This window comes from Ambystoma mexicanum, chromosome 1p, assembly GCF_040938575.1.
Source record: "Ambystoma mexicanum isolate Mex_15411 chromosome 1p, UKY_AmexF1_1, whole genome shotgun sequence".
Classification (NCBI taxonomy): domain Eukaryota; kingdom Metazoa; phylum Chordata; class Amphibia; order Caudata; family Ambystomatidae; genus Ambystoma; species Ambystoma mexicanum.
Window position 1 is genome coordinate 993,557,470 of NC_090921.1, and position 26,912 is coordinate 993,584,381.

Genomic DNA, 26,912 nt, shown 5'->3' on the forward strand with positions numbered 1-26,912 from the left:
AAGCAGATACGTATTAGACAAGCTCATAAAGCATCCATGCGCCTTCTCTCCAAGGGGAGGAAGGGTGGGTCCCATGTGAATCTAAGCAGATACAAGCATCAGGATTACGTTGAGTAATGTATCCCTTCTGAGGCTTGTGGAATCTGCTTAGATCACATGCTGTGCATAGCTTTGCGAGTAGAAGGTGGGATGTGAGATGGTCCATGAGCGAATAAATGTCTTAGAACTGCTTGTCCCACTTGTGCATCTGTCGTGGAATGGGCGTCAATGCAGTAGTGCCGAGTGAAAGTATGTACAGAGCTCCATGTAGCTGCCTTGCAAATACTATGTAAGGGGACATTTGCAATGAAAGCCAGAGTTGGTCCAATACCTCTTGTGGAGTGAGCCCTTGGCATAAAAGGCAGTGTTCTATCTGATACGGAATAGCACAGTTGGATACATCAGACTATCCACCTAGAGCTGGCATTCTTAGAAATGCGGTCACCTTCTCTGCCTGGCGCTATGGAGACAAACAATAGATCAATTTTTTCTTAGCTGTCTGGTCTACATAGTAGAGGACCGTTCTCATCACATCTATTGTGTGGAGTTTTACCTCAGCTGAGCTGTTGGGTTCCTGGAAGAAAGCAGCTCAATTAACTGGTTTACATGAAATTTGGAGATGAATTGCAGTGCGAACCTAGGGCAGTATAAAACCAGCTCGTCTTTGTGTAAAACCAAGAGGATCCTGCACTGACAAAGCTTGGATTTCACGGACCCTTCTTAAGGCAGTGATAGCCACTAAGAAGGAGGTTTAATAAGTCAGGTGTTTGAGACTAGATTTGTGCATAGGCTCGAAAGGGAGTCCCATGAGCATAGCGAGTACCACATTGAGGTTCCACCCTGGTGGCGTGTTAGAAATTGGTGGGGTGGAGTCTCTTTACTTGTTCCATAAATGCTTTGATGACTGGTACTTTCCACCATGAGACCTTATGAGAGGTCGTGTAGGCAGACAAAGCTGCCAGGTGGACCTTTAGGGAGTTGAAAACTATCCCTGCATCTAGCAAATGGAGCATTTAAGTTAGAATGTGGGATGGAGTACATTCTATAGGGTTGATTTGTTTAGTCTGGCACCAAATTACGAATCTAGGGTAGACTGGGACTGCCACCCTGCGCAGGTGCGCTACCACCACCACTAGTAGCTTGGTGAATACCCTTGGAGCCGAGGCTATTCCGAAGGGCAGCACCATGAATTGGTAGTGCTGGATCGCCATCTTGAAACGCAAGAATCTTCTGCGCGCTGGGAACATTGACATATGAAAATAGGCATCTTTCATATCCAGTGCTGCCATGTAATCCTTTTTAGTAGGGGGATTACCTCTTGTAGCATAGCCATGAAGAACTTTTTTAGTTCGACATACTTGTTTACAGGGCGCATTGTGAGATTTTTCTTTGGGACAAGGAGGTAGGTTTACCTGATTTGCCGGGACGACCTATATGGGGTCCTTCGATAGAGTTGTGATCTCCTCGAGGAGATTCTGATGTTCCTGCGGGTGTGTACTTTCTGTCCTGGAGGATAGTCATGGGGGAGCTCTAGTAACTCGCTGGAGTAGACTCAGGACACTGGACAGCACCCATCTGTCCGAGGTGATCCCCCTCCCATGCGTAGCTGAAGTTGGTAATGCACCACTCTAATGGGGATGCATGGGAGGGGACCTAAAGCGGAACATCACTGTTTAGCAGGTGGCGTACCACCTCTAGCGGGGCTGCCTCTCCCACAACCTCTGCGCTGCCCTCTTGGGTAGCCCTGGGAAGATTGTGACTTACTTCCCCCACGATAAGCCCTGGTTGTGGCTATAGTTTGACCCTCTGTGAATTTTAGCCTCAAAAGCGGCGAAAATTACTGTTTCCCTCTGTCCAGAGGGTTTGCTGGTGAGTTGACCAAGGGATTTTTAGGTGTCTTACTCCTCTTTTTCCGTTTTGAGCGCATCTTTGACAGTTTTGCCAAATAATATGTTAGGCTCGACCGGCATGTATCAGTGTCGCCCGAGTTTCCGGCTTGAATCCTGATCGTCTTAACCATGCATGCCTCTTAATGATTGTACCTTCAGCGATTATTCTACCGCATTATCAGCCACATCGAAGTTAGTTTTCAGGAGGCTGCCCGACACTGCCCTCCCCTCAGCTGCCACTTGCACTAACTGGGTTTTTAGAAGTTCAGGTGCGGAGGAAAGCAAAGCAGATACTTCCTACCACTTATGGCAATTATAACTTGCTAAGAGGGTGGCACTGTTGGCTAGCCTGATAAGGCGCAGATGAGGCGACTTCTCCCTAGACCATAGATTCTTTTGCTTTCCTTATCAAAGGAGCCTCTGAGGAAGCAATTGGGGTTCCCGCTCCCTTTCTAGTGGTAATGACCAGGGAATATGGTTTTAGTTGTCCCCGGATACATAAAGTGTCAGAGGGGAGAAATAACTTCTCAAGATGTGGATTTACTGCACGCGTGAGGTTAGGAGTCTGCAAAGAAGGCAAAATTCTGCACTGAACTGATTTTAGTCACAGGATGGACCGAGTTACTGGCCTTTTGTCTCCCAGGATTTGCTCTGCAAAATCCCTGTCCTCTTGTGTATCTATCTTTAAGTGTTCAGCAGTCTTAGCTAACACCACATTAAGGAGAGGCTGGTTATCGACTGGAGAATCATTAACAGGAGAGTCCTTAGGAATTCTAAGGTGTAAGCTTCAGCCTCATGGTCCTCATCCCCGTCATAAGGGTCTGCAGCCTATTCCTCGAATTGAGGGTCAGGTTCTTCATGGTAAGAATTAGGTTCATAAGGCTCCACTACAAAGGGGTCTATGACTAAGTCCTGAAAGGGAGTATCAGAGCAAGCCCTCTTAGGAGGGGGGGACAGGAGTGGCCCTGGAACCAAAAGGAGCTGAGGTGGGAGGGGTGTTCCTATAACTCTGAAACTAGTTTGTATCTTTTTCATAAAGATCTGCCATAAAGGTCATACTGTTAATTACTCCGTCTATATCCTGAGAGCTCCATTCTTTGGAGCTTGGTATAATAACAGAATGAGGGGTAATGCCCATGTCCTCTTCTGTGGGAGGTGTAACCTTGGTCTTGGGAGCTGACCAAGGTTCTTCCGATTTCTTTAGCAGCCTTGTCCTCCTTATGCTTCTCTTTAGGAGTGTGGGTATCTTTAGATGACTGAGGTGTTTACCCCTCCTCCCCCATGGCCAAAAGTGGTCTTACTAGATCTGTTGGGGCCTTCCGCTTGGTCCAACGCCTCGACTCGGGAGGCATAATCCGACGCAGAGTGTCCAGTTCCGGTAGGGGGTCGAGACACAGTGTCGGACGACCTGTCTCAGTGGCGGTTTGATGACTCCTTTTCTGTTCAAGGCCAGGTGGGCCTTGTGACGCGATCGGGAACGGCCAGAGGACAAGGATTTGGTGGTCCGCTCTCTAGGTGTCGACCGTTGCCGATCTCGCGACACGTGTCGTCTCTCGGTTGGGGCTAATGTGCTTGGTGGTGGATGCGTTGCGCTTTTGCCGCCTGGTGTGGTCCCCACAACATGGCCGCCGGCCAGTCGTCGGGGGGTCTGTGCCTGGGTAGCTGAAGCCGCACTGTCGCTGGCGGATTCAGCAGCGTTGCTGCCATCGCTGAATGCCCCTCTATGTCCATGGCTTAGAGGTGTCTGGCGTAGTGGGCCCAGCGCTTAGTGAAGCGGTCCTTTAGGGTTTTATGCTTAAATAGTCGGCAGTCCCGACAAGATGCCTCAAAGTGATCCAGAGGGAGACACAAATTGCAAACAGTATGTTTATCTACCCAGGAGAACGTTGTTACATTTGGGGCAGAATTTAAACGAAGTACTCTCCATAAGGTCGTTCAGTGAATGAAGATCTAACAGTAATTGAAATATAGATAAGGCTGTACACTGAAAGGAACTCTGCACACATGCATCCGACTAGTATGGTGGAAAAAACAATCTGAGGGACATACAAGCGTGAGGGGGATCATGGGTACAGGGGGCGTCACACTAGGGATAGTATTACTGACACGCCTTATTCGACATCCCTTTCCAAGTTCGAAAACAACTTATACTACGCAGCTTCCACTAGGTGTCACCTATGCACAGCATGTCATCTAAGTAGATTCCACAAGCCTCAGAAATTATATATATCAGGAAGGCTTTGTTCCAAAGAGGAATGCTTCGAACTAGTCAAGCAATATGCCATGTTATTTGAGGTGCAGAGGTTAAAATGCAAGCAGTCCAATAAGCATTTCCAAAAGAAATGAATGCAGAGCGCCTCCACACAGTTCCATTACTCCGCCTGCCACCACACTCCCATTCATCTCGCTTAATTTAGCTTTGAAGCCACTTGCCAAAAACAAAAATAAGGCAAATATTAAAACGGTTTGGAATAGTAATTCTCTTCATTAGGTATTTGGTTTATAAAAAAATCATTCACCATTTTAAAATTAAATCAAAATCTCTACAATTAGATATTTTTAAAACCATTATACTTCAGAAATTCACAAGTAGAAATTGCGGGCGCACAAAATAACATACAATGGCATTTCCTGCAGAAACGTATACTCTGTACTAAGTGCTGGCCAGATATCATTGCATAACTCAAAGAAATCACAGGAAGACTACTCGGGTAAGCATTTAATCAGCTTTCATGGAACTCATGATAACTAAGCTAGTTAATTACAAGGTTCCTGGCATTGAACGTGGGCAGTGTCCAAGTCTATTAGGAACCTCAGAATGCGGGCAATATCAAAGTAGTTGCCCCAAGGTTACTTTTGGCAGGTAGTCAACCTGCTACTTACTCCTAGCGTATTTGCAACTTCAGTACCCTGTGTTGTGGCACCCTACAGAGTTTAATTGCATGGATTACAGGCAATTAGCACTTGTAACTCAACCAGGGCCAAAGCGCAAAAACTCAGTACAGCTGAAGTACTTTAGTAGGTCATCTTCCTTAACGCAGCAGGGAGCATTTTAACTATTACTCTTCCCGCCACAAACAAAAACTCACCTGATGAAAATCTTTACCACTGCTTTTACCATCGCCACTGAAGTCCACATGTGAGAAAAGACAGCGTAGTAAATGCCTGTCTGCCTCAGGGCCGTGCTGCGTCACAATCTGGAAGGGGGGGTGGAATAAAACGTAAACAATCACTGACCAGTAAAAAACATTATGGGGGTTAGAAGGGAACAGCCAGCCATGGCCAATACATTTTTTTTCTGAAATCAAGTGCTCAATTCAATTCGGGGTGGAATGGGTGCCTTCCCACATTGCATGCAGAACATTAAGAGAACGGTTATTTACCTGTAGTAGCACGTTTGCAGCTTGGATAGTTTAAATTTGCATGTTATGAATATGCAACCAAGGAGCTTGGTGACGAAAATACATCATTTTGCAAAGCTGAGGTAATGTAAGCAGTCATGTGAGGTCGCATGATGCACCTTAAGACTTGGGTATTTATTTTCTAAATGATAAAAGCAAATGACCCGTGTATGTAATGCAGGAGAATTCTTACCTGTATATTTGTGAACGGAGAATAGCACATAGGCAACGGACTGGTCATGGAAGGAAGACCACGCAGAGCAAGAGAGTTTCAAATTCCGGACCAGCGCTTAGAAACAGAACTCGGCATTAGGCGAGTTATAAAAAAAACAAATTGTAGATTTAACTTAGTGACCTTTACTATATCAAAGCGACCAGATGTATACAGGATAACTATTGTAGAAAAGGGTTTGTTGTGAACTAATTAGGACACAGCAAGCCCACCATCATGTGAGGTAGTTTGGATCAGCTTTGTCTACGGAACTCTAATATGTATTACTACAAACCCCTTGGAGAAAGTCGTTTTGAATGATCAAGGACCCACATTTGATATGAGTAAAACAATTGCACACAAAAAAATGCATAAATTGTTCACTGAAGATGGACAAAGTGGGTGTGAATGGTTTGTGGACCCGACCCGCCCAGCACCGCTCTCATTGGTCCTTAGGACCTTGTGTTAACCTAGCGACACAGCCTCAACTTGCTGGCTCCATTGCCAGCCGAGCACGGTGAGTGTAAGCCCCAACCTTGTGAACTTTTTTTTTTCTTTCATTTTTTCTTTCATTTTTTTCTTTTAGATTTTACAGGCCCCGAGGCCCTTTGGTAGTCCCCAGCAGCCTGCACCCAACCCGTGCCCTCTTCCTGCTTTGCCTTCCCTTTTGCCTCGTCCAGCGCTGCTCTCATTGGTCCCCTCAGCCTTCATCACTGGTCTTCCCAGGGCAGCCCTCTGCCCATGCAGCCCTGCGGCTAAGGGCCAAAGGGCCATGGGCGGCTCCAACAGAGGTGGCTCCAGGAAGTGTCAGCAGGTGAAGCCAGTAGCCAGCCGTCAACCATCAACTACAAGGACCAGTAAGGTAGGAGTGGTCCTGGGCTAGGAGTAGAGCAACCACTCTACACTAGAATCCAAGCCACTTAAATCCACATTAAAGAAGGCGATTACTCCCCACTGCATCTCTCACCCTCAAATTAGACCAAATGTAATCATTGTTTGATATTGTACTAATCTGACCTGCTTGGCACAGACCTCCCCCATCTGTAGAGACCTATACAGGTCTCACAACTTAGCAGGTGTTCTGTCTCCAAATTGCATGGTATGATATTTAGACTGCATTGATGGGCCTCTCGCACTATACAGGTCTCAAATTCACTTACCAACTCACTCTAAAGTGAGACAGAACCCACTAGTGAATTACTGTGGAGGGACACTGTCACGCCGCATAAGGCTTAAGTCCTAGCTGCGCCCCTCAAAGCCACTCTTCAACTAGTACATATCTTCTTAAACCCACATAGCCAGCTCAGCGCAGTGAACTGCGTTCAAGGAGACGGACACTAAAGAGACCATTGATAACACCCAACTATATAACCCTTAACCACCTTCCATACCCCTACCAAGACAGTGACCAAGTAGGCAACATCAGCCTGAAATGCCACTTACAGACAGAGCCCCAAACGGGTAGCGAAACAGCCCTCCACATCCAGTACTACACCACAAGACAACCAGACCAAAAGCAGAACCAACTGGACATCAGCAAACAAACGCAGACTAAACAACTCTGAATATTATGCCACGCAAACAACCCATCCAAGGGAAAGAAAAAATGAAACTCTGGAACAGCAACAAAGAACTACAGAACACACCCCCACAGACGGGAACAAAGATCGAACCAACACAGAAAAGACAAATCCCTCTACTTAACTCCATACCTCGCTGACAACTGGTCACCAGAGCAAACCAACCCAACGCTAGAAGCAGCAACATCAAACAACCCAACAAAAGCACGCAGAAGGACGAACACCAACGGAAACAAACATGACAGATGCGATAACACCTTACATCACCAAAGCAAGAAGACCTTCCAATCGACAACCACAACTCCTGGAAGACGAACTCGAAAACAAAAACCCAAAACAAAACCTAGAACTATTCGAAGACGCTGACACCCCAAAACCTACACCAACAAGATCAGAAGACTACCCCAACTAGAAAAGCCAAACCAAACTACAGCTCCAAACTCCATTGCAATCTAATAGACACAAGATCCATGTCAAAACACTACAGAGATCTACGACATACTCAACAACACCGGCATGGACACAGAAAGATGGCTGGATGACAACTACCAAAAAAAAAAAAAACTCCAAAGCTGCCTTCCAACAAACTTCAAATGCCTTCAAATGAACAGGAAAAACAAAAAAGGAGGCGGCATCGCAATAGCATTCAAAGAACATCTGAAAATAAAAAAAACAGACTAACCACTCAACATCCTCAACTGCAAAACCATTGTTATACACTTAACGGTGAGCCCAAAAACCAACATCACATTCTCTTGGTATACAGACCACAGACATATGATGCAGCCTTCATCGAAGCTATCACCAACATAGCCATAAACCACAAACACCTAATCATCCTGGTGGGCTTCCAACATCTGGTTCGAAGAAAGTCACGACGACTCCCAAACCTCACTGATTGAACAACTCACTACAATGAAACTACAACTAGTAAAAGGGGCAACACACTCGGCAGGACACACCCTGAATGCAATTTTTGCCAAGGAAAAAATCACCATGGCACCACTGATACAAATACTGTGGAGCGACCATCTCATCCCATCCCATTCCTGATCACTCTGCCTACTTATGTCTGCATCCAACCTCCCAAACTCATCCACTGCAAAAAGAAACTGGAAAGACGTCAAAGAAAGCAACCTATTTGAACAACTGGAGTTAACCAAACCCTCAACTACAGAACTAGAGCTAGCTGACCTAGAAGGGAAAGCCGTGCCATTACACAAATGGATTGCAGATACAATTGACATTGCCCCAGAAAAACCATTCGCCCAATAAAATAATTTAAAAAATAAAACACGCAATGCCAAAATGGTTCACCCCACTATTAAGCACCATGAAAAAGGAAAACAAAAAAGATAGAACAGGAATGTAGGAAAGAATACAACCCAGACAAAAAAAACAAGGTTCCAGAAACAAATCTGCGCATACAAGATGGAAATTCAAAAGGCAAAGAGAAGGCATGATTACAGAATCACCAATGCCACAGACACACAAAGAAATGTTCATCATTAAAGCAGTGATAAACCCACCAGGCTGTGATAACATCCCAACCCCCTCAGAGAAACAACAACCTGGCATAACACTTCAAGAAAAAACGACATTCGACAAACCATTCAACAGAGACCAACCACAACATACAACAGAACCACAGCACAAACTCAAAAACTATCCTGAAATATCAGCAGAGGCATTCGCCATGCTTGTAAAAACACAGCAAGAAAGCCGCTTCACCCATGGATCCCTGTCCCCCGGACATCTACAAATCCATTCTTGCACAAGGAACGCCAGCAGAATATTACAGAAACCTAAATCACTAGCAACAGGAACTGTACAGAGGACCTTCAAATCAGCATATCTCAAACTACTTCTGAAAAACAAGTGGCGACGTAGAAGACCTCTCCAACTACAGGCCGATCACAAACATGCCCTACCAGGCAAAACTCCTGGAAACCTACGTATACAAGCTAACCCAAGAACACAGAAAAACACCACCTGCTAGACCAAGCTCAAGTCGGTTTCAGACCCGCAAGAGGAACGGAATCAGCACTTCTATCCATCTGGGACGACCTAAAAACTAACGCAGACTAAAACCACCTCAGCCCTTATTCTGTTCAACCTCTCTGCAGCCTTCAACAGTTAGCCATGACACCCTAACCAAAAGGCTAGAAGACATAGGCATAACAGACAGCACTATGCGGGACTAAAATATTTCCTAGGAGACAGAACAAAAACCGTATGGATTAAACCCTTCAAATCCACCCCACGAGTTAACGACTGGAGTGCCACAAGGATCCTCACTATCACCATTGTACTTCAACATCTACCAGACCCCAGTTATCAGAATCTTCAAAAAATACAACATTACATGCTGCAACTATGCAGATACTGAAATCTACAAAATCAAAGACACCCAAGCTGATCATTCAAACCTAATCAAAAGTCTTCAACTGGATGAATGCCAACCTGAAAATCCACCAAGGAAAAACAGAAATCATGATCATATACAAAGACCAAGATAACGAAATCGCCATCCCATGGCCAACGGAAATGGGAACCGCACCATCACCATCTAAGGTAGTAAAATATCTGGGAGTCCTGATGGACAACACCCTAACCTTAGAACCACAAATAAATGCAACAGTCAAGAAATGTTTATTCCTCCTCCACAGGGCAAGAAGAATCCTACCTTTCCTCTCCTTCACGCACAAAACACTCACTATCGTTGCCGTCATCATGTCAAGAATCGACTATGGAAACAGTCTCTACCTCGGAATACCAGAATACCTCCTGAAGAAACTACAACAGATACAAAATACAGGAGCCAGACTACTCCTCAAACTATCCAGAAGAGACCACATCAGTCCTGCCCTAAAAACACTACACTGGCTCCCAGTAAAACATTACATCACCTTCAAAACAATGAGCATAACGCACAGGGCAATCTGTAGACAAGGAGCAGAATTCCTACAAGAGAAAATAATCTACAAGCCAACGAGACTCCTCAGGTCAAGCAACGCAATCCGCCTGGAACTAAAAACATACCTTAAGAAAAAACTTGGAGGCACCACCTCCTACCACTTAGCCGCAAAAACCTGGAACATCCCAAAAGAAACACCACCAAAGATCACCTAAAATTCAGAAAATTACTAAAAACCTGGCTCTTCAACACCACAAACTGAAAACCAAAACAGAAAGGAGAAGAAATACTAAACTCAAAAGGACACCGACAAGCTCCCAGAACCGACTAAGCAGCACCCACGGCACCTGGACAGGTGACGCCGGGTAGAGTGGAACACAGGCGACACCCATGGAGACTGAGCCAACAACCCCATCCAACATCTTCACTCGCCCCTTAGTTGCTACCAGGTACCACAGTGTTGTGGAATTGTCGGGATATTGCCAATCGCCACAATGAGTTGTGGACACTGGCAGGTGCACCGGCCATGTAAGTGAGAAGGGAAGACAGGTGGGGTTGTGAGGGAGGCTGGTGGAGGTGGGAGCGAGCTGTGAAAGGGACCTTGAATGCCAGACAGGCCCAGATCAGGATAGAGGTGCAGGGTGCCCCCGCCCCCCCGTCTGGAGAGACTACGCATGACCAACACGTGAATTCAGGATAGAGATGCCAAATAACCAATTCCACTAACAATTTCCCCCTCTGCATACACTTCTCAAACTCCAAACCAAACAACCACATACCTACAGCACAACAAACCGCACAAACTTCACTACAAAAAAAAATAAACAGTACATGACAACCGGCCGCAAACACCCCAGGCCCAGCCAACAACCCACCTGACTGAGGCCGCCAACAGCAGATCACTTCTCTCTTGCACTTTTCCAGCTTCCTCCCACTAACTCACCCTCCCTTCCACTTTCAGAGCCGCCAGGTGACCACTCCGGTGGTGATAGTGCACGGTACAAACGTCCTTGAACATTAACATACAATAGGACCAGGTTCCAAGCAGGTCACTACAACAGATTCCAATCTCACATTATAAGCCAGTCGATCCTCACATGCAAGCTTGCACTAAGGTGTCATCTTCACCGGCCTTTCATCCAGGCTACATTCAAACTCCCATGTGTTAAAAGCAAGTTCATGCGTTATAACAATAAGGTACTCTACGATGGGAAGGGATTGATTTGCTGATGGATTCTGAAGGCTAGGTGGCCTGGCAGCGGGTCATTCTGTAGAGTTGGAAGACTGATGCGGAGCTAAGGCATTCACCACGATGCCAGGAGCACAGAAATACAGATCATTGGTCTTAAAAGTCCAATTTTGAAACAGCCTGAGACTTGACAAGCTGTGGAAGGAAGGGCAGTAGTCGCTACTGCAGACTGAGCAGGTGTTTATGTTGAAATGCAGTCTGGTCTGCTATTGAAGAGCTAATGGACTCAATCAGCTAATAAAATGAGTGGTGAATCCTAATTTTTGCCTACTGTCTGCTGTATTTTGTATGGGACCTTTTTTGAGAGCCTTCATCCCATCTGCAATGGGATGAAACACTTTAATATAAAGGCGATCATATAAAATGGATTGTGATAATTACCATGATAATTAGTGTAAGGGCACCTAGACCGCTCTTCTGTAATTTGCTCCACAGCTCACTTGAGTGGTTGATCCCAGAATGATTTTAACACTGCTCGATTTTATGGGGTTGGGGGCCCCGATGAGGGTAAAAACCAACACCTTTTGGCCATTGCCATTTTGTCCGTCAGGCAAGTCACCATACTACTTTGGGGGTGTTCTACGTTGAATAATTATCCCCCTAGAAAAAAAGGCTAATTTCAAACCACAATAAGGGCACAGGCTTTACACCCACTTTTGATCGGTCAAATGTATAAGGGAGGCAGGGGAAAGTGACTTTCCTTAAGTAACAACTTTGCCCCGCAAAGTGCCATCACTAATGTAGATCCATGTTAGATTGGGATGTGTAATCTGAAAGTAAGTAGAGTGAAGTTGGTTTCTTCTTAGCTGATATGGTGCCTAACTGGTCTTGCCACAATAAACCGCCCCAGTTGATTTGACAAAATGCTGCAAGAGATCGAGTGTTCGACCTTTTGATACTTACTGGTACGCTCAATGGCGTTTAGGATGGTTAAAGAGGTGGGGCAGTTTCTTGTAGGGGTGGGCCATTTCATTGCATTTCAAATAAATGCTGGAACAATCGAGGCCAGCCAGCATACCTAGAAACCGCAAAAATTGCAGTGAGGCTATAGTACAATTGACATAGTGTAGCATTACTTCACACGTGATCATGCGCCACAAAAAAATCTATTTGAAACAAGATTGTAGTACAATCCAACTGGAGTTTCATTGTTGAGCAGTATTCATAAGTAAAGTGGCCCTCTATGATAACATGCGTTTCGTCAGGAACAATGCCTTTCTCAAATCAGGGCAATTTGAAATGCACTCAAATTATATGGCTTGTATTCGCCCCAAAACAAAAATTTCACCCAATTGGTAAAACAACCCCGAAAGGGTTTTTATTAAAAATGGTTTAAGTCAAAAAACAGTGCATATTCCATATGAATAATATTGTAGCATGTTGTCACGGTGTGACCTGCCAAATGTGTCAATGTGACGTATTAATATTGGTTCATTACATTGATCATAGCATGTCATCGGTCATACCATATAATCAGTATTTAAAGGACAGTATTTTGTTCAGGCACACATTGGTGAATACACAATATGATGCAAAAAGGTGGTAATTTCTATAGATGGGAGATACCCCAACATGCAACTAGACAGGGAAGATTCAATAAAAGAATGATACATTAGAACACATCAAGTGTTAAATAATATATTCAGGAATAATGGGCATGTTTATCATCGCCGGGAGAGATTCAACAAGTGAGGCAGGCATCCCAATTTCGAGATTTTGTGGAAAGTAACGCTACCCAATTGGGGTAAGAGATGGAACTTACTTAAAGGGGTTGATACCTTACCAATATCAGTTTGCTTTTTTGTGCTCCTGGATATCCACTCATGTTCTTTTACTTTTTCCATCATTGGCAATGTCTTACTTATTCCTAACCATCCTACCCCTTTCCCCCTCCCAATTTCTCTGTGGACTACTGAACAACAAAATACTGTATCCTTTAAATACCGATTATATGGTATGACCAATGACATGCTATGATAAAAGTAATGAACCAACATTAATACAATGTCACATTCGGCGGTTCACACCGTGACAACATGCTGCAATGATATTCATATGGAAAATCTACTGTGCTTGTTGTGTTTGACTTTTTTGATCTCTTTTATAAAAATTTTGGGTTGTGATTTTTTGCCAATTAGGTGAAATTTTTGTCTTGGGCGAATACAAGTCATAATGTGTGTGTGCGCGCATTTCAAATTGCCCCGATTTGAGAAAGGCAGTGTTCCTGCCAAAACATGCGTTATCATAGAGGGCCACTTTACTTATGAATGAATACTGCTCAACAATAAAACTGGAGTTGGATTGTATTACAATCTTGTTTCAAATAGCTTTTTGTGGCGCCTGATCACATGTGTCATGTGAAAAGGAGTAGAGGCACTTGTGTCTCCGTTTGTGTCTTCACATGCATGCAACACTAAGAAACCACAAGGAAATAAAGGGTGCTGAGGTTTCAAAGAGTTGATATCTCCCAAGAAGTTCCTCACAGTTTTAGTACAATTGAAGCTGGTCTATTCTTGGAACTCCGTCATGGTGATGCATGAAAAGCAATTGCGTATAGGGGCCTTGTACATGTGCAATAAATAAATGCCTGCATTTATTTTTACTAATCAAGTGTTCATGATTTACAGGTGATAGATAACATTTTTGCTGACCCCAAAGGGGGCAAGGACTCCACCAATGAGAACTTCCCTAGGGACCAAATGCATCCTTGTTGAGTTATGGACACTGCAGGCAAGACAGATGTTAATTTAAATAAGGTACTTCTCCTACAAGATCAGGTACAGTCCGCTAAACTGACGAAATGGTAGGCCTGCAAAGAAGTCACTAGAGGAAACTCATCTCAACAATGGGGGTAAGATGTGCATTACAGGTCTAAAACCGAAAACTACTCAAGCTGTGCTGTAGTCAAAGTATTACCCCATCTTCCTTACAATTTCTTGGTGTTGCAGGGAGGAAGTATGGCAAGGCGCTAAAGTACAGTTCATGACACGCCAGAAATGAATTGCGACTTGCATGGCTAATTAGACCACAATGCCAGCCATTGGCTCACTGATTTAGGATGCCAGTGGGACACTAGTGCAGACAAAGGAGGGCATAATTAGGCTGTTAGTAGATGGTCACTATATGCACAACCATCCACAGTAAACTGAGCAAATGGGCACTTGAAATTAAAGCAAATGGTTTAGGCAGGCATGGGATAGACATTTGCAAAGCACAATGATACGACCCGGCCATAAGATTCCAACAGCTGGAAAAGGGAGCAATTAAGCGGTCCATGAGGTCAGTATCTGACAAACTTATCCAATACCTAAAGTCAGCCTTAGAGATGAGGAGTGCTCGGCCACTTTTACTACCTAAACATTGACAAATACTCCCAAAAAATAAAAGTAGGGAGTAAAAATACCACCAACCAAAAAAAACGACATGTAGAATTCTGCATCCCTACCTTGACCCTCAGCTCCATGGTATTTTCCCAGCCCGATTAGAGGAAGTAAACCTGTAACTTTTAATGTGCATGAAAAACAAGGTGCAACAAAAATATTTACAAACACATTAGTTTGTTAAAACATTTTTACTCTTATAAAATACTCATTGGGAATTGGACTTTAATTTTACTCTGAAAAATGTATTTCACTCCAACTTTAAAAAAAAAAAAATAGGGCGTAAAATAATCCCACTTCCAAATATTATCTGGAGCACTGCCTGAAGCCAAATCTGTTGGCTTTGTCATTATTTGTTTTTCTGTTTAAATTTTTTTATTAGAGTAGAGGCAAATACTACAAAAACAGTAAACTATTTTTAAGCAATTACATAACTTCCAATGTCAAATCTTAATTGATGTAAAACATTTTGAAAACGTTCATTGAAACTAATCTATTAGGATTGGATAATTAAGACAAAACAAAGGGGGGAATCATACACAGTTACAGGACGCAAGACATTGGGAAAGAATAGGGTAGGGATACTTAAGTTAAAAAACATTTAACTCAGTTAATCATGAGCATATTCAATTTTGTTAAATGTAAATAAGCAAATTAATCATGACATTTTTCCATTCAATGGATCGAGCAAATAGTATTCCACCAAGTATTGCGCAAAAGATTAGTAGTATTCTTCCAAATTACATGTAATATTTTGAAAAGCAATATTTATAAACAAGTTGAACAAAGGAGAATCAATTTGTCTTATAGCAGGATTAAGAATAGTGAATTGTGAGATTAGCAAGCGTTAGCGGTTCTGTAAAATGAAAGATTGATTGCATGCGTGACCAAACCTTAGATCAGAAAGCATGATCATTAACAATCGAAAATTAAATCTGCATTTGGATCGGAACATTACCAACAATTGTTGGATAAACTATCTACAGCTTTGGCGATACGTAAATGAGTAAGAAAAGCACGGTGTACAATGAAAAATTAGGTTTGTATAAAAGTGGCGGCAGGGTAAGCAGACTGACGTACTTTCCAAATTTTGGTCCAATGATCCGAGGAGGGTTGAAGGTTCCAATCGATTTCCCATGGTCTGATAATACTGAGGTTAAGTGAGTTTGAAGGGAGCAGGTCATTTAGAAACATGAAATTTGGTGGCATTAGAGGGATTAATTTTACCAGGTTACTCACCGTAGTGACCACCTTACTCCTAGTCCATAGTCCCCTTTCCTCCATACTTGGGACATCTCTCCGTCCTGTGGGACGGGACCGGAGCACTTTGTAAAAAGCATCCAAATTTTCCAAAAATGTGTCCTTCCTCTTTCCTGCACAGGGCCCGGCACGCGACCGTAACCCCGCCCACCTTGGCTCCGCCCCAGGCATCGCCCCTCAGTCCTTTTCTTTGCCAGGTCAGAGACCCATTACCAATACAGAGGAACAGAGGGGACGGCGGGCGGGCGTATGGAGGAAAGGGGACTATGGACTAGGAGTAAGGCGGTCACTACGGTGAGTAACCTGGTAATACTCCTACATCCCGTCCCCTTTCCTCCATACTTGTGGGAGATTCCCAAGCACTCCTTACAGGAACTACGGGTGGATGGAAATACCCCTTACTGAAAAAGGTTCTTCAGCACAGCCTGACCAAACTGAGCATCAACTCTAGAACTCATATCGAGGCAGTAATGCTTACAGAAAGCAGATGGAGGCCCAAGTAGCTGCCCTAGCGATGGACTCCCAGGGAACATACTTCTGAAAAGCAACCGCAGCTGCCTTGCCCTGCACCAGGTGTGCATGAATACCTTTAGGAGGTTTCAGCTTTTGGACAGTGAAAGACTCCGTGATACAGGCGGCAATCCACCTAGAAATAGTTGCCTCAGACGCCCGTTTGCCTTGAGGGTTGCCGAAAGTCACAAAGTGTTAAGAACTTCTAAGCTCGGAAGTCCTATCCAGGTAGAACGAGAGCTCTTCGGACATCAAGACCGTGTAGAACCCTCTCCGCCTCAGAGGAAAAAAGACTGGTAGGGAGATCGATTGATTCAAATTGAATTCGGTCACCACCTTCGGCAGAAAAGCCGGATTAGTTTGAAGGACTACCTTGTCCTTGTGAAAGACCAAGAAAGGATGCTCCACCAACAATGCCTGGAGCTCACACTCTCCTTGCCCATGTGACGGCGACCAAAAAGGACACTTTCCAAGACAAGTACTTGAGGTCCACAGTAGCCATCGGCTCAAAGGGTTTATGGCACAGAGCCATCAGGACATCATTCAGGTCCCATGGCGGGTGCGGATTACGAACTGGAGGGTAAAGGTGTGTTAAACCAGCAAAATTCCTCTTTACCACTGGGTTAGCCAGAGAGTACGAACACTGATCTGTAGAGAGATAAGCAGAGACCGCTGACAGGTAAGTCCTGCATGACAGAACATGAACCCCCCCCCCCCCCCGACTCTGCTAGGGAGGACACGAAGGACAACACCGCGTCAACCGTGGCCCCCCTTGAATCTAATTTCTTCTCTAGACACCAATGACAGAACCTGAGCCATTTACTCTTGTACTGAGCTCTGGTCGAAGGTTTTCTGGCTGCCTGGATAATACGCATGTTATCCGCAGACAAATTCAGATGCTCTAAAGACCTGAACTCAGGCACCAAGCCGCCAAGCTGAGCGATTGTGGGGAGGGGTGCCACAGATGCTGCTCCCCCTGGTGTAGAAGATCGGGAGTTACCAGTAACCTGATCGGCGGATAAACAGACAGGTGTTGGAGTTCTGAGAACCAAAACTTGGCCGGCCACCACGGGGCTATCAGTAGAAGAGAACAGTTCACCGAATTCTTCAACTTCCAAATTGCCCGGTGAACTAGAGGCAGAGGCGGGAAGGCATAAGCTCTCATGTTCTGCCATGGAATCTCTAAAGCATCCCCCAGAGAGTAGGCTCCCAGCCCCCCTCTGGAGGCATACAGAGGAAGCTTCTTGTTCACCGCCGTCGCAAAGAAGTCCACCTGCGGTGTGCCCCAGTGCAAGGACCTCCGCCTTCAACTCTCACTCGTAGCTGACCACTGTCCGCCGGCTGAGGGCATCTGCTGTGACATTCAGCTGGCCCGGGATGTGCACTGCAAGCAGCCAGACCCCATGAAGCACGGCCCACTCCCAAATCTGGATGACAGGTCCACGAGAGGGTGGGGGGGCAGAGACTTTGTTCCCCCCCCCCTGCTTGTTGATGAAATACATTGACACCACATTGTCCGTTCTCATGCGGACCACTTTGTTGACAATGACCGGTCTGAACGCCTTGAGCGCCAAGAAAATCGCCAGAAGCTCCAAATGGTTTATGTGCAGGAGTTTGTCCTGAGGCGACCAGAGGTCCGAGACCTGAAGGAGATCCAACATCGCACCCCACCCTAGGAGGGAGGAGTCCGTCGTGATCGTCAACATAGGGACCGGGTCCTGAAACCCCGCGCCCCCAGGCAGATTGCTGAGAGATGACCACCAGTCCAGGTCTACTCATGGAATCCGGAATCATTATCCGCATGGAGTCTGGGTCCACTGCCTGACGTCATGAATACCGAGGGACCATCTGGGTCCGTCTCATTTTGAGACGAGCAAGAGTAAGAGCCGGCACACACGAGGCCATGAGGCCCAGAAGCCTCTGGAACCACCAGGCCGGCATACTCTACGACTGCGCAAACATCTGACACGTGGCCAACAGATCCACCATTCTGTCCCCGGTCAGGTATACTCTGCAGTTGATCGTGTTCCAACAAAAATCCAGAAAAATCAGGTCCTGAGAGACCGTCATGGAGGATTTCCGCCAGTTCACCGACAGCCCAAGATGGAACAGGAGCTGAAGGAGAGACTGGAGATTGCCCGCTGCTGCCAGCGGACAAGGGCTGCGTAGAAGCCAATCGTCCAAATAAGGATACACATGGATACCCTGAAGACGAAGCTAGGCTGCAATCACCGACATTTTCGGGAAGACACGCGGCGCCGAGTTGAGGCCAAAAGGAAGCACCCGAAACTGAAAGTGCTCCTCTCCCAAAGAGAAACGGAGGTACCGCCTGTGTGGAGCCGAAATCAGGATATGCATGTACGCATCCTGAAGGTCCACCACGCTGAGCCAATCGCCCACCTGCAACGAGGAGCGAATCTGGCCGGGCGTGATCTTGAATTTCTCTTGGGGTAAGGAAAGAGTGAACTGGGAAAGGTCTAGGATGGTGCGCAGGCCAGCCTGGTTGGGTGGGTTTGGGCACCGTAAACAGCCGGGAATAGAAGCTCTCCCCTCGCTCCCCAAGGGGAACAGGTTCCACAGCTCTGAGGAGCAGAAGTTTCTGAACCTCGGCCTTGATTGAGGGTGAGCCCGACAGCTAAGGAGGGTTGAGGTAGGGGGTAAAGGTAAGCGGAAGCCCGCTCGAGCGACTGACGAGACCCATCTGTCTTCTGTGATGCCTGCCACGCCTCCCAATGAGACGCAATGCGTCCTCCCACCGGGGTCTCGTGCGAGCGCAGAAAACCCTCCTTTGGCAGGTTTATTGGTGTCGGTGCCACCTGAACCTGATGAGAAGGCTGAGGAGCAGGAGAAATACCGCGTACGCTGTTGTCTACGGCGGTTATTCCCCGCAGGAGTAGCCACTCTGCGATTTTTGCGGTCGAGGAAGCCCCTAAACCCAGAGGAAGGTCGACCTTGCGACAACGGCCTTTGAGTCTTGAAGGAAGGTTTAACCAAAACAGAAAGATTTTGCCGTCTGAGTGCTGTCTTAGGTTTTGGTGAGCTCTACGTCAGAAGAGTGAAAAAGCTCCTTACCATCAAATGGAAGGTCCAGGAACTTGTCTTGCACCTCCCTCGAGAACTTCGTGGCATGCAGCCATGCCTGCCGCAATGCATCAACCCCTAACATTAGACCCCGAGCCGAGGTGTCTACGTGGTGACCAGCAGCCTCCAGGAGATCCTGGGCCAAGACCCTGGCATCGGAAAGGCCTCCTCTGAAATCCTCCAGCTTCTCGACCGGGATATGCTCCTCAAACTCCGACACACCTCTCCACATCCGCATGTTAGCTCCCGCCAAAATCAATTCTGCATTGGCCTGCCTGAGCTGCACCGGAACATCCAAGAAGCTCATCATGTCCAGTACCCAGTCATGGAAAGCTCTGGTAGAGCGGGGCAGGTCCTCGTTGTCCTGATCGCCTTGAGGGTCATCTGACCGGTCCGGCTCCTGCTGAGCCGAGTCAGGCACTGCCTTGTCCACAGGGGACAATGGCGGCACAGGCGTAAGCGCAGGGGGAGGCACCACGGGCAAGGGAGGTGCTGGCGAAACCACTGACAGGACGGTTGGAGCCGGAGGCGCGGGTGGACATATCTCCTTGAAAAGCCCCTTGAAATATTACCTCATGGGGTCGGTGCGTATAAGCGCTTGAAACTTACCGAAAAAGGCGTGCTCAGGAGATTGTTTCGGAACCTGAGTAGGCCTCTCGAGGTGGACAAATCCAGGGACGCAACTGGGACGGGTGCCACGCCGGCCCCTCCGCCGACATATCCACATAAATCAAGGGAGCCGCCCCCGCGGGCAATGAAACATTGTGCGAAAGAGGCATCAGGGCGCTCCAATCAAAAGGATGCGCACAAGGGACCTTCGGTTCACCCGGAGGACCGAACCCTACACCAGGGGCCGATGGCGTAGTTGTAGGGGTAGTACCTAAAATGGCCGCCGTGGTCGTGGCGGGAACAGGCGCCATTTTGTCCTCATCTGAGGGGAACTGCGGCACGTGAGGAAGTGAGGCAGGGGTCCCCGTCGATGGATCAGGGGGTCTTAATTTTAACCTTGACGTAAGGAACCTCGGCAGAGCCGGTACTATGAGGCCTGGCATGTTTCTGCGACATACCAACCGCCAACTGAGCCTTTGAAGGAAGAGCCTCGGCACTGACGGTAAAAGAAGAAACCACCTTCTTTGCCCCCTCAACAGATCTGGTGTCACCACAAGAGCGGGAACGGTGCGCCGTCACCTACAGGGCCTTGCCCGGCCCCTCAGAACTGTTGCTAGCCTTACCCTCTGTACGAGTAACCTCGGACCTAGGCCCGGTAGAAGCCTTATCGGCACGGGCCTCGAACATGCGTTTGGTAACCTCAAGCCCAGCCAAGACGTTGGGGCGTACCCCGGTTTTGTTTTTGAGGGAAGCCGAAAGAACGGCCTCAGAGCAAGCTCCGGTACCCCATGACTCAGTGGAACTGGGTCTACACACAGCCCCCACAGGAGAGGCCTCGGAGTGTACTCTGGTGAACACAGGCCCCTTACTGAGACCCTCGGAAAAAACTCTGGTAGAATTATTAGGCCCGATAGGCACCTCAGGGCAAACCCCGGTAACATAGCGATCGACGACCCTCCCGGCTCGAGAGGAACCCGGGAAGGTATCCCCCGGCCGGGGTGCTCTGAAAAATCAAACAACTTACTGGGCATTTTTTCTTCTCGTCGATGAACGCCTGAAAATGCGAAGGAGGAGTCTGACCGAACACCACCTCCCACCGCTCCAACCGACGTTGAAGAGCCCGGACAGAAAGGGAGTCACAGTAAAAACAGGAGTCCCAACGGTTTTCCGGACCCAAACACTCTAAACAAAGAGAATGGGGGGTCCGCTCTCGCGAAGCAACGGTGACCCGATGAACAGTCTGGAAAATCTAGTTTAAAAGACAGACTAGTAAAACGAACGCTAGCGAAAGCCAGAGAGGGAAAAACGGAAGAAAAACTGAGGATGCAAGTGCATCCGGCCCCGATCGTGCGGAGAAAAGGACTGATAGGCAATGCGGAGCCAAGGTGGGCGGGGTTACAGCCGTGTGCCGGGCCCCGCGCAGGAAAGAGAGGGACACATTTTTGAAAAAAATTTGGATGCTTTTTACAAAATGCTCCAGTCCCGTCCCACAGGACGGAAAGATGTCCCATAAGCATGGAGGAAAGGGGACGGGACGTAGGAGTAGAACTGTAAAGAATTTGGAAGCATCAAAGTCTTCAGAGACAGAACTGAATATAAGAACAAGTTACTTACCACCCCTGGTAACTTTTCTTTCGACTAGATGTTCCTCCCATGTAATCCTCATCTTTGATATTCGACATCCAGCTTCAGAAATAATTTTCGGCAGAGGGCATGTGCGTCGATGCAGTCTACTCAATGTCCCAAAGATGTGATGAAAGGCATAAAGCACATGCAGCGCCCGTTTGATTCAGACCTGTTTTTCTTACAGTGGAAACTAACCACATTACCACGGGTATGACCATACTGAACTTTGAAGGAGCGAAACCTAATAGGATGGGAAATTCTACTGTGGGGTAGGCGATAAGGAATACGTGGGAGAAACAGAACGTTACCAGGTGTAAGTAACTTGTCCTCCGAATGGATTTTGTACTCCCACATATTCCTCATCTTTGATAGACTCCCAAAGCAGTGTTTGTTTTGGTGGGAGGAGTAATAATTTAGTTTAATGGTTTTCATAGCCTAATGGAGGACAGCTTTTCCAAACCTTCCATCCTGACTGAGGGAAGACTCCGGCAGTAAAGCTTTGTCATGGTGTGAATAGTAGAGCACATAGCTGCCTCACAAATGTTTTTGATTGGTACACCCTTTTGCAGGGCTTTAGAGGTAACCATGCCCCTGGTGGAATGGGTGCTTAATCCTTCTAGAGGATCCTTGCCCAATAGTCTGTAGCATTGTTGACCTCTGTTCCCCTCCCTTGCCTCATCGCATCTTGAAACACTTGTATATAGGTGCGTTATAAATGCCATATCATTCAGAAATTGCCTGAATGATCCACCTGGATAAGGTCTGTTTTGTCACAGTCCGACCCAGTTTAACCTGAATATTCTAATCAAAGCGGATAGTCAATGCTAAGTTTGAATAGCCTAGATATGTTAACACTCATAGCTATGCGTGGAGCCTATCTATGTAATCTCTCCTCTTTGCCAGGGTGAGGTGGCTAGAAAGGGAACAATACAATGTTATGCCCTACATGAAAATCAGAAAGGATTTTGGGTAAAAATGAAGGCTCATCCCTGAGAACAAAACTATCCTTGTGGAAGATAGTAAAGGGTGGCTTGTATGAGGGTGCCTGCAATTCACTCTACAGGCTGAGAATAATGCTACCCAGAAAATGATTTTAAATGTTAAACGTAACAGAATTTTTTTATAAAGAAAGGTTGTCAAGGTAGGCTTGGATTCCTCGGAGAGTCCTTTTTTCCCAGATTTGGAATGCATTTTTCTTTTTCAGTTGTCAGCACAAATGGATCTCTTTATTGTGACCGTTACCAATATTTTGAAGACTTTGTATATTATCTGATGGTATCCTTCTATGAGCGCCAACTATTTGGGGTAATTGAATTTGCAACAATAATCACAATGATCCATTCATCTTTTAAGGTCTTGCTTTTTTTAATTCCTTAACAGACATGAATGTAAAGGTTCAAAGAGGTCCAAGGGGTGCACACAGTAGAAATGTTAGTACCAGATTAAGATCCCAAACTGGAAAGGAGATCAGTTTGGGGGGGACACATTGGAGAGTCCCTTTAGAAATTGTGTCACCAGTGGGATTTTGAAACAAACATTCTGACTAGCGCTTAAAGATGGATAGCGCTGCCAAATAATCCTTAATCGTTCCAACCTGGAGCCCCAGATTGGCTAGAGATAGAAAAGAGAACACTTCCGGTGCTTTGCATAGAAAAGGGTCTACATACTTGTCTTTGCACTAGCTGGAGAATTTTTTTTCCAACGGCAACAGTACAAGGACTTTGTTGCTGGCCTTCTGGCCAAAAGCAAATTCTCAATTAAGTCACCCGGAAGGTCCCAATTCTTGTAGTTAAGCCTTTCAGAAACCATGGTGAAGGCACAGTTTCTTGACCTCTGGATGAGGCACCCGACCCTCCTCTTGCGAGAGAAGGTGCTCTCTTAGTGGAAGACTTATTCCTAGCCCAATCCGAGGCAATTAGGATCATGTGTTTCCCAAACCTTCTCAACCTCCTGATCACGTGAGGAATGACGGGACTGGAGGAAACTCGTATGGAGTGGAAACTCGCAGTCCACTACAAACACGTTCCCTAGAGTTCCTCTTGGAGGAAATTCCCTGGAGCAGTACAGTCTGCACTTCCAGTAGACCCCGGTTGCGAACAGATGCACTTGAGGGGTTCCCCAAAGGGTGTCTCTCTTGTAAGACTTCCCAAGCTAGTTCCCACTCGTGAAAGACTCTTCTCGGCCTGCTCAGAGCATCCGCAGCCGTGTTCTCTTTACCGGGTAGGTGAACTGCCGATACAGATTCCTTCTTGAATTGCACAGTACCAGAGCTGCATTGCCCCTCTGCAGTGTTAGTGACCCTACACCACCTCTGGTTGACATAGTACATGGCCACTGTGTTGTCCGTCAACAGGACATTCTTTCCCTGTACACAGGGCAGAAAAGCCTTCAGCGCAAGTCCGATTGCCCTGAGCTCCAATGTGTAGTTTGGACTCCAATGGAGACCAACGACCGCTGATTGTCAGATCGTTGGCATGGGCTCTCAACCCCGCGAGTGAGGCGTCCGTCACTACGGTCATCTCCAGCTATGGTTGCCAAATGGGTTCTCCCCCACTCAATGTTGTCATTGCAGGGCCCACCACAGGAGATCCCGTGCAACCCTGCTTGGAACCTGAAGTAGGTCAGGCATGTTTCCTGAGAACTGAGACCACTGTGTCCTGGGGGCCCATTGAAGGGATCTCATTCTCAGGCGAGCCTCTGGTACTACTAGAAAAATGCATGATGCAATGAGGCTGAGCAACCTCTAAAAAAATATAGATTAAAAAATTTAAAATAAATTTAAAAATAAAAAGACAGGGAGATGCTGCCCACTCTGAAATGTCTAGACGATCTGTAGAATATCCTGAGACCTCACCTTGGGTGGCAAGCTCTTTCCCAAGGATGTATCCAGTACAGCTCTGATAAACGGGAGCTTTTGAGAGAAGCTCAGTCTGAAGAGCATGGCAGGTGATGTTGAGAGGATCCAGGACTTGTTCAGGAGAATGCACCCTGGTCAGCCAATCGTCCAGGTAGGGGTAGATGTGAATCCCGCTCCGAGATTCGCTGCCACCACAGACATTAGTTTGGTGAAACACCTCGGGTTGATGTTAGCCGGAATGGCAGAACTTGAAACTGATAATGAGAACCGCCAATGGCGAACCTCAGGTACTCTGTGCTGGAGATTAATTGGCACATGAAAATAAGCATCCTGAAGGTCCAATGACACCATCCAATCTTGGAGTTGGAGGGCCTGAAGGATCCAAGAAAGTGTGACCATCTTGAACTTGTCCTTCCTGAGGAACTTGTTCCAAGTATTTTAAGTCCAAGATGGGTGTCAGTCCTCCATCCTTCTTGGGTATTAGGAAATATTGATTGTACCATCCCTTGTCCCTCTCCACTACAGGCACCGATTCTATAGTGCCTCTCTAGCGGGGTCAAATTTTACTGCACAAGGAGATCTGTAACCCTCAAAGTGTGTCTGCGCGCTGGATGGTTTGGAAGTCTCTGAATGAAAGGCAGTAACCGTGGGCTATGGCTTCCAATGCCCAAGCATCCAAAGTAATGTCTCACCATTCTTTCAGATGCTGAGACAGGCTGCCTCCAATGGTGTTTTGTGACTCAAGACCTCAGAGGTTGAGGTGGCTGATGCAGTGGCTGTTGGCAAGGATGCCCCTGCTTAAACGGGCTTTGCACCACCCTCATCCACCATGAGGGAATCTTCTAACAGGAGTAGCGAAAAGGCTGTCCACCTGGGTGAAAAGGCTGAGGCTGCTGCCTTTGAGGTTTGCAACTTCAAGGCTTTCGTTAGCCTTGTTGCCAAAAAGGGGAGACCAGTCATAAGGCATGTTGGAGTCTGGATTGCACATCCGGCGCAAACCCAGACTGCCTCAACCACGCAAACCTGCTTATTACAGTTTTTGTTGCCATGGCTCTATTGATGCAGTCAGAACCTGGGCCAGACTGAAGATTCACACATGGCTGCCTTGCCGTCTAATAGCCAAGAACCCGCTTTCCTCCCCCTCAGGAATTTGCTGTGCCGCCATGGAAATGCAGTCCCATAGAGTGAATGACACTTACTAGGGTACAGGAGTTGGCTGATTTAGGAGCCATGTTCCCTGCAAAAAATACTTTTCTTGTCCGTCCACCCATCTAGTCTTGTCATCCCCATCTGGAGGGATAGTTGGATAAGCTGCCTGCTTGGAAGATGTGGTAGCTGCCTGTACCAGACACTCTGGAGTGGGGTGTTTAGACACGTAGTCAGGGTGACTACAGGAAGAGCAGTAATTTTCGGTCCAGATTTTGTTTACTGCCGGATTAGTCTCTGGTGTCTACCAATTTGCGGTCACATTTTTTTGGGAGAGCAATATGAAATGGTAAAATGGGATCCATTTGCAGACCCTTATCAAGGTTGTCCGTCAGATCATCCTGGTCAAAGGGGAGGGTAGGCCTACTCCACCCCATATAGTCTAGAACTTTAGACAACTGTCTACATGAAGCATCTGCTTGTGCACCAAAATCCATCTCTGGTTAGGTGTCTACCCCCACTAGCTGTTTGTAAATTATGTTATTTGGCATTTATATAGCACCCTATAAATCATTAGTATGATCTCTAAGCACTGGTGGGTTTAACATCCTTGGAGACCAAGGATGTCCGGGCCACGCGAGAGTGTAGAGAAGAATACAGTGCTTGGGTGCACTTCATATATGTGCAGGCAGTGTCATTTTCATGATGGTGGCAGCATCTTAACACTAGATGTGGTGGTAGCAAGAGATCAGTAGAATGTGACACATCAGGTGGGTGGAATCAGTGACATGCATTCTGGCAGCATCGGGTCTGTAGGAAGTTGGTGTGCTGCTAGGCCGATTTCATTTTGTGGGGTATAGCTGCGTTCTAACAGGCTGTTGAGGTGTTCATCTAGAATTGTTCGTATGTGTGCAGCTAGGCTCAAGTTGATCGAGGGGTATAGCTGCGCTCTATTGTTTGTTGGTGTTAAGTAGACAGTGCGCATAGTGGTAGGAGAATCAAGCGTCCGGAGTGGATGATTTACTCTTAGGAGCCCACTGTTCCTGGTTACTTTCTGGTCTGGATGAGCTGGCAGTGATAGCCTCATGTTTCGCGGTAGCGGTACTCCGAGGTAGTTTCACAGGTTGGACCGGAGTAAGTTATGATTTGCCCGGTCA

General features: G+C 46.6%; 1 protein-coding gene across 7 annotated transcripts in view; it reads right to left on the minus strand.

Moving 5' to 3' along the window:
• CNOT1 (CCR4-NOT transcription complex subunit 1) overlaps window positions 1–26,912 on the minus strand; it is a 2,171,110-nt gene that overhangs the window by 1,967,740 nt on the left and 176,458 nt on the right. For all 7 annotated transcript variants that reach the window (XM_069654650.1, XM_069654658.1, XM_069654642.1 and 4 more), the window contains one exon: window positions 5,018–5,125. In XM_069654650.1, the coding sequence (XP_069510751.1) occupies window positions 5,018–5,125 (108 nt within the window). The remainder of the gene's footprint in view (window positions 1–5,017; window positions 5,126–26,912) is intronic.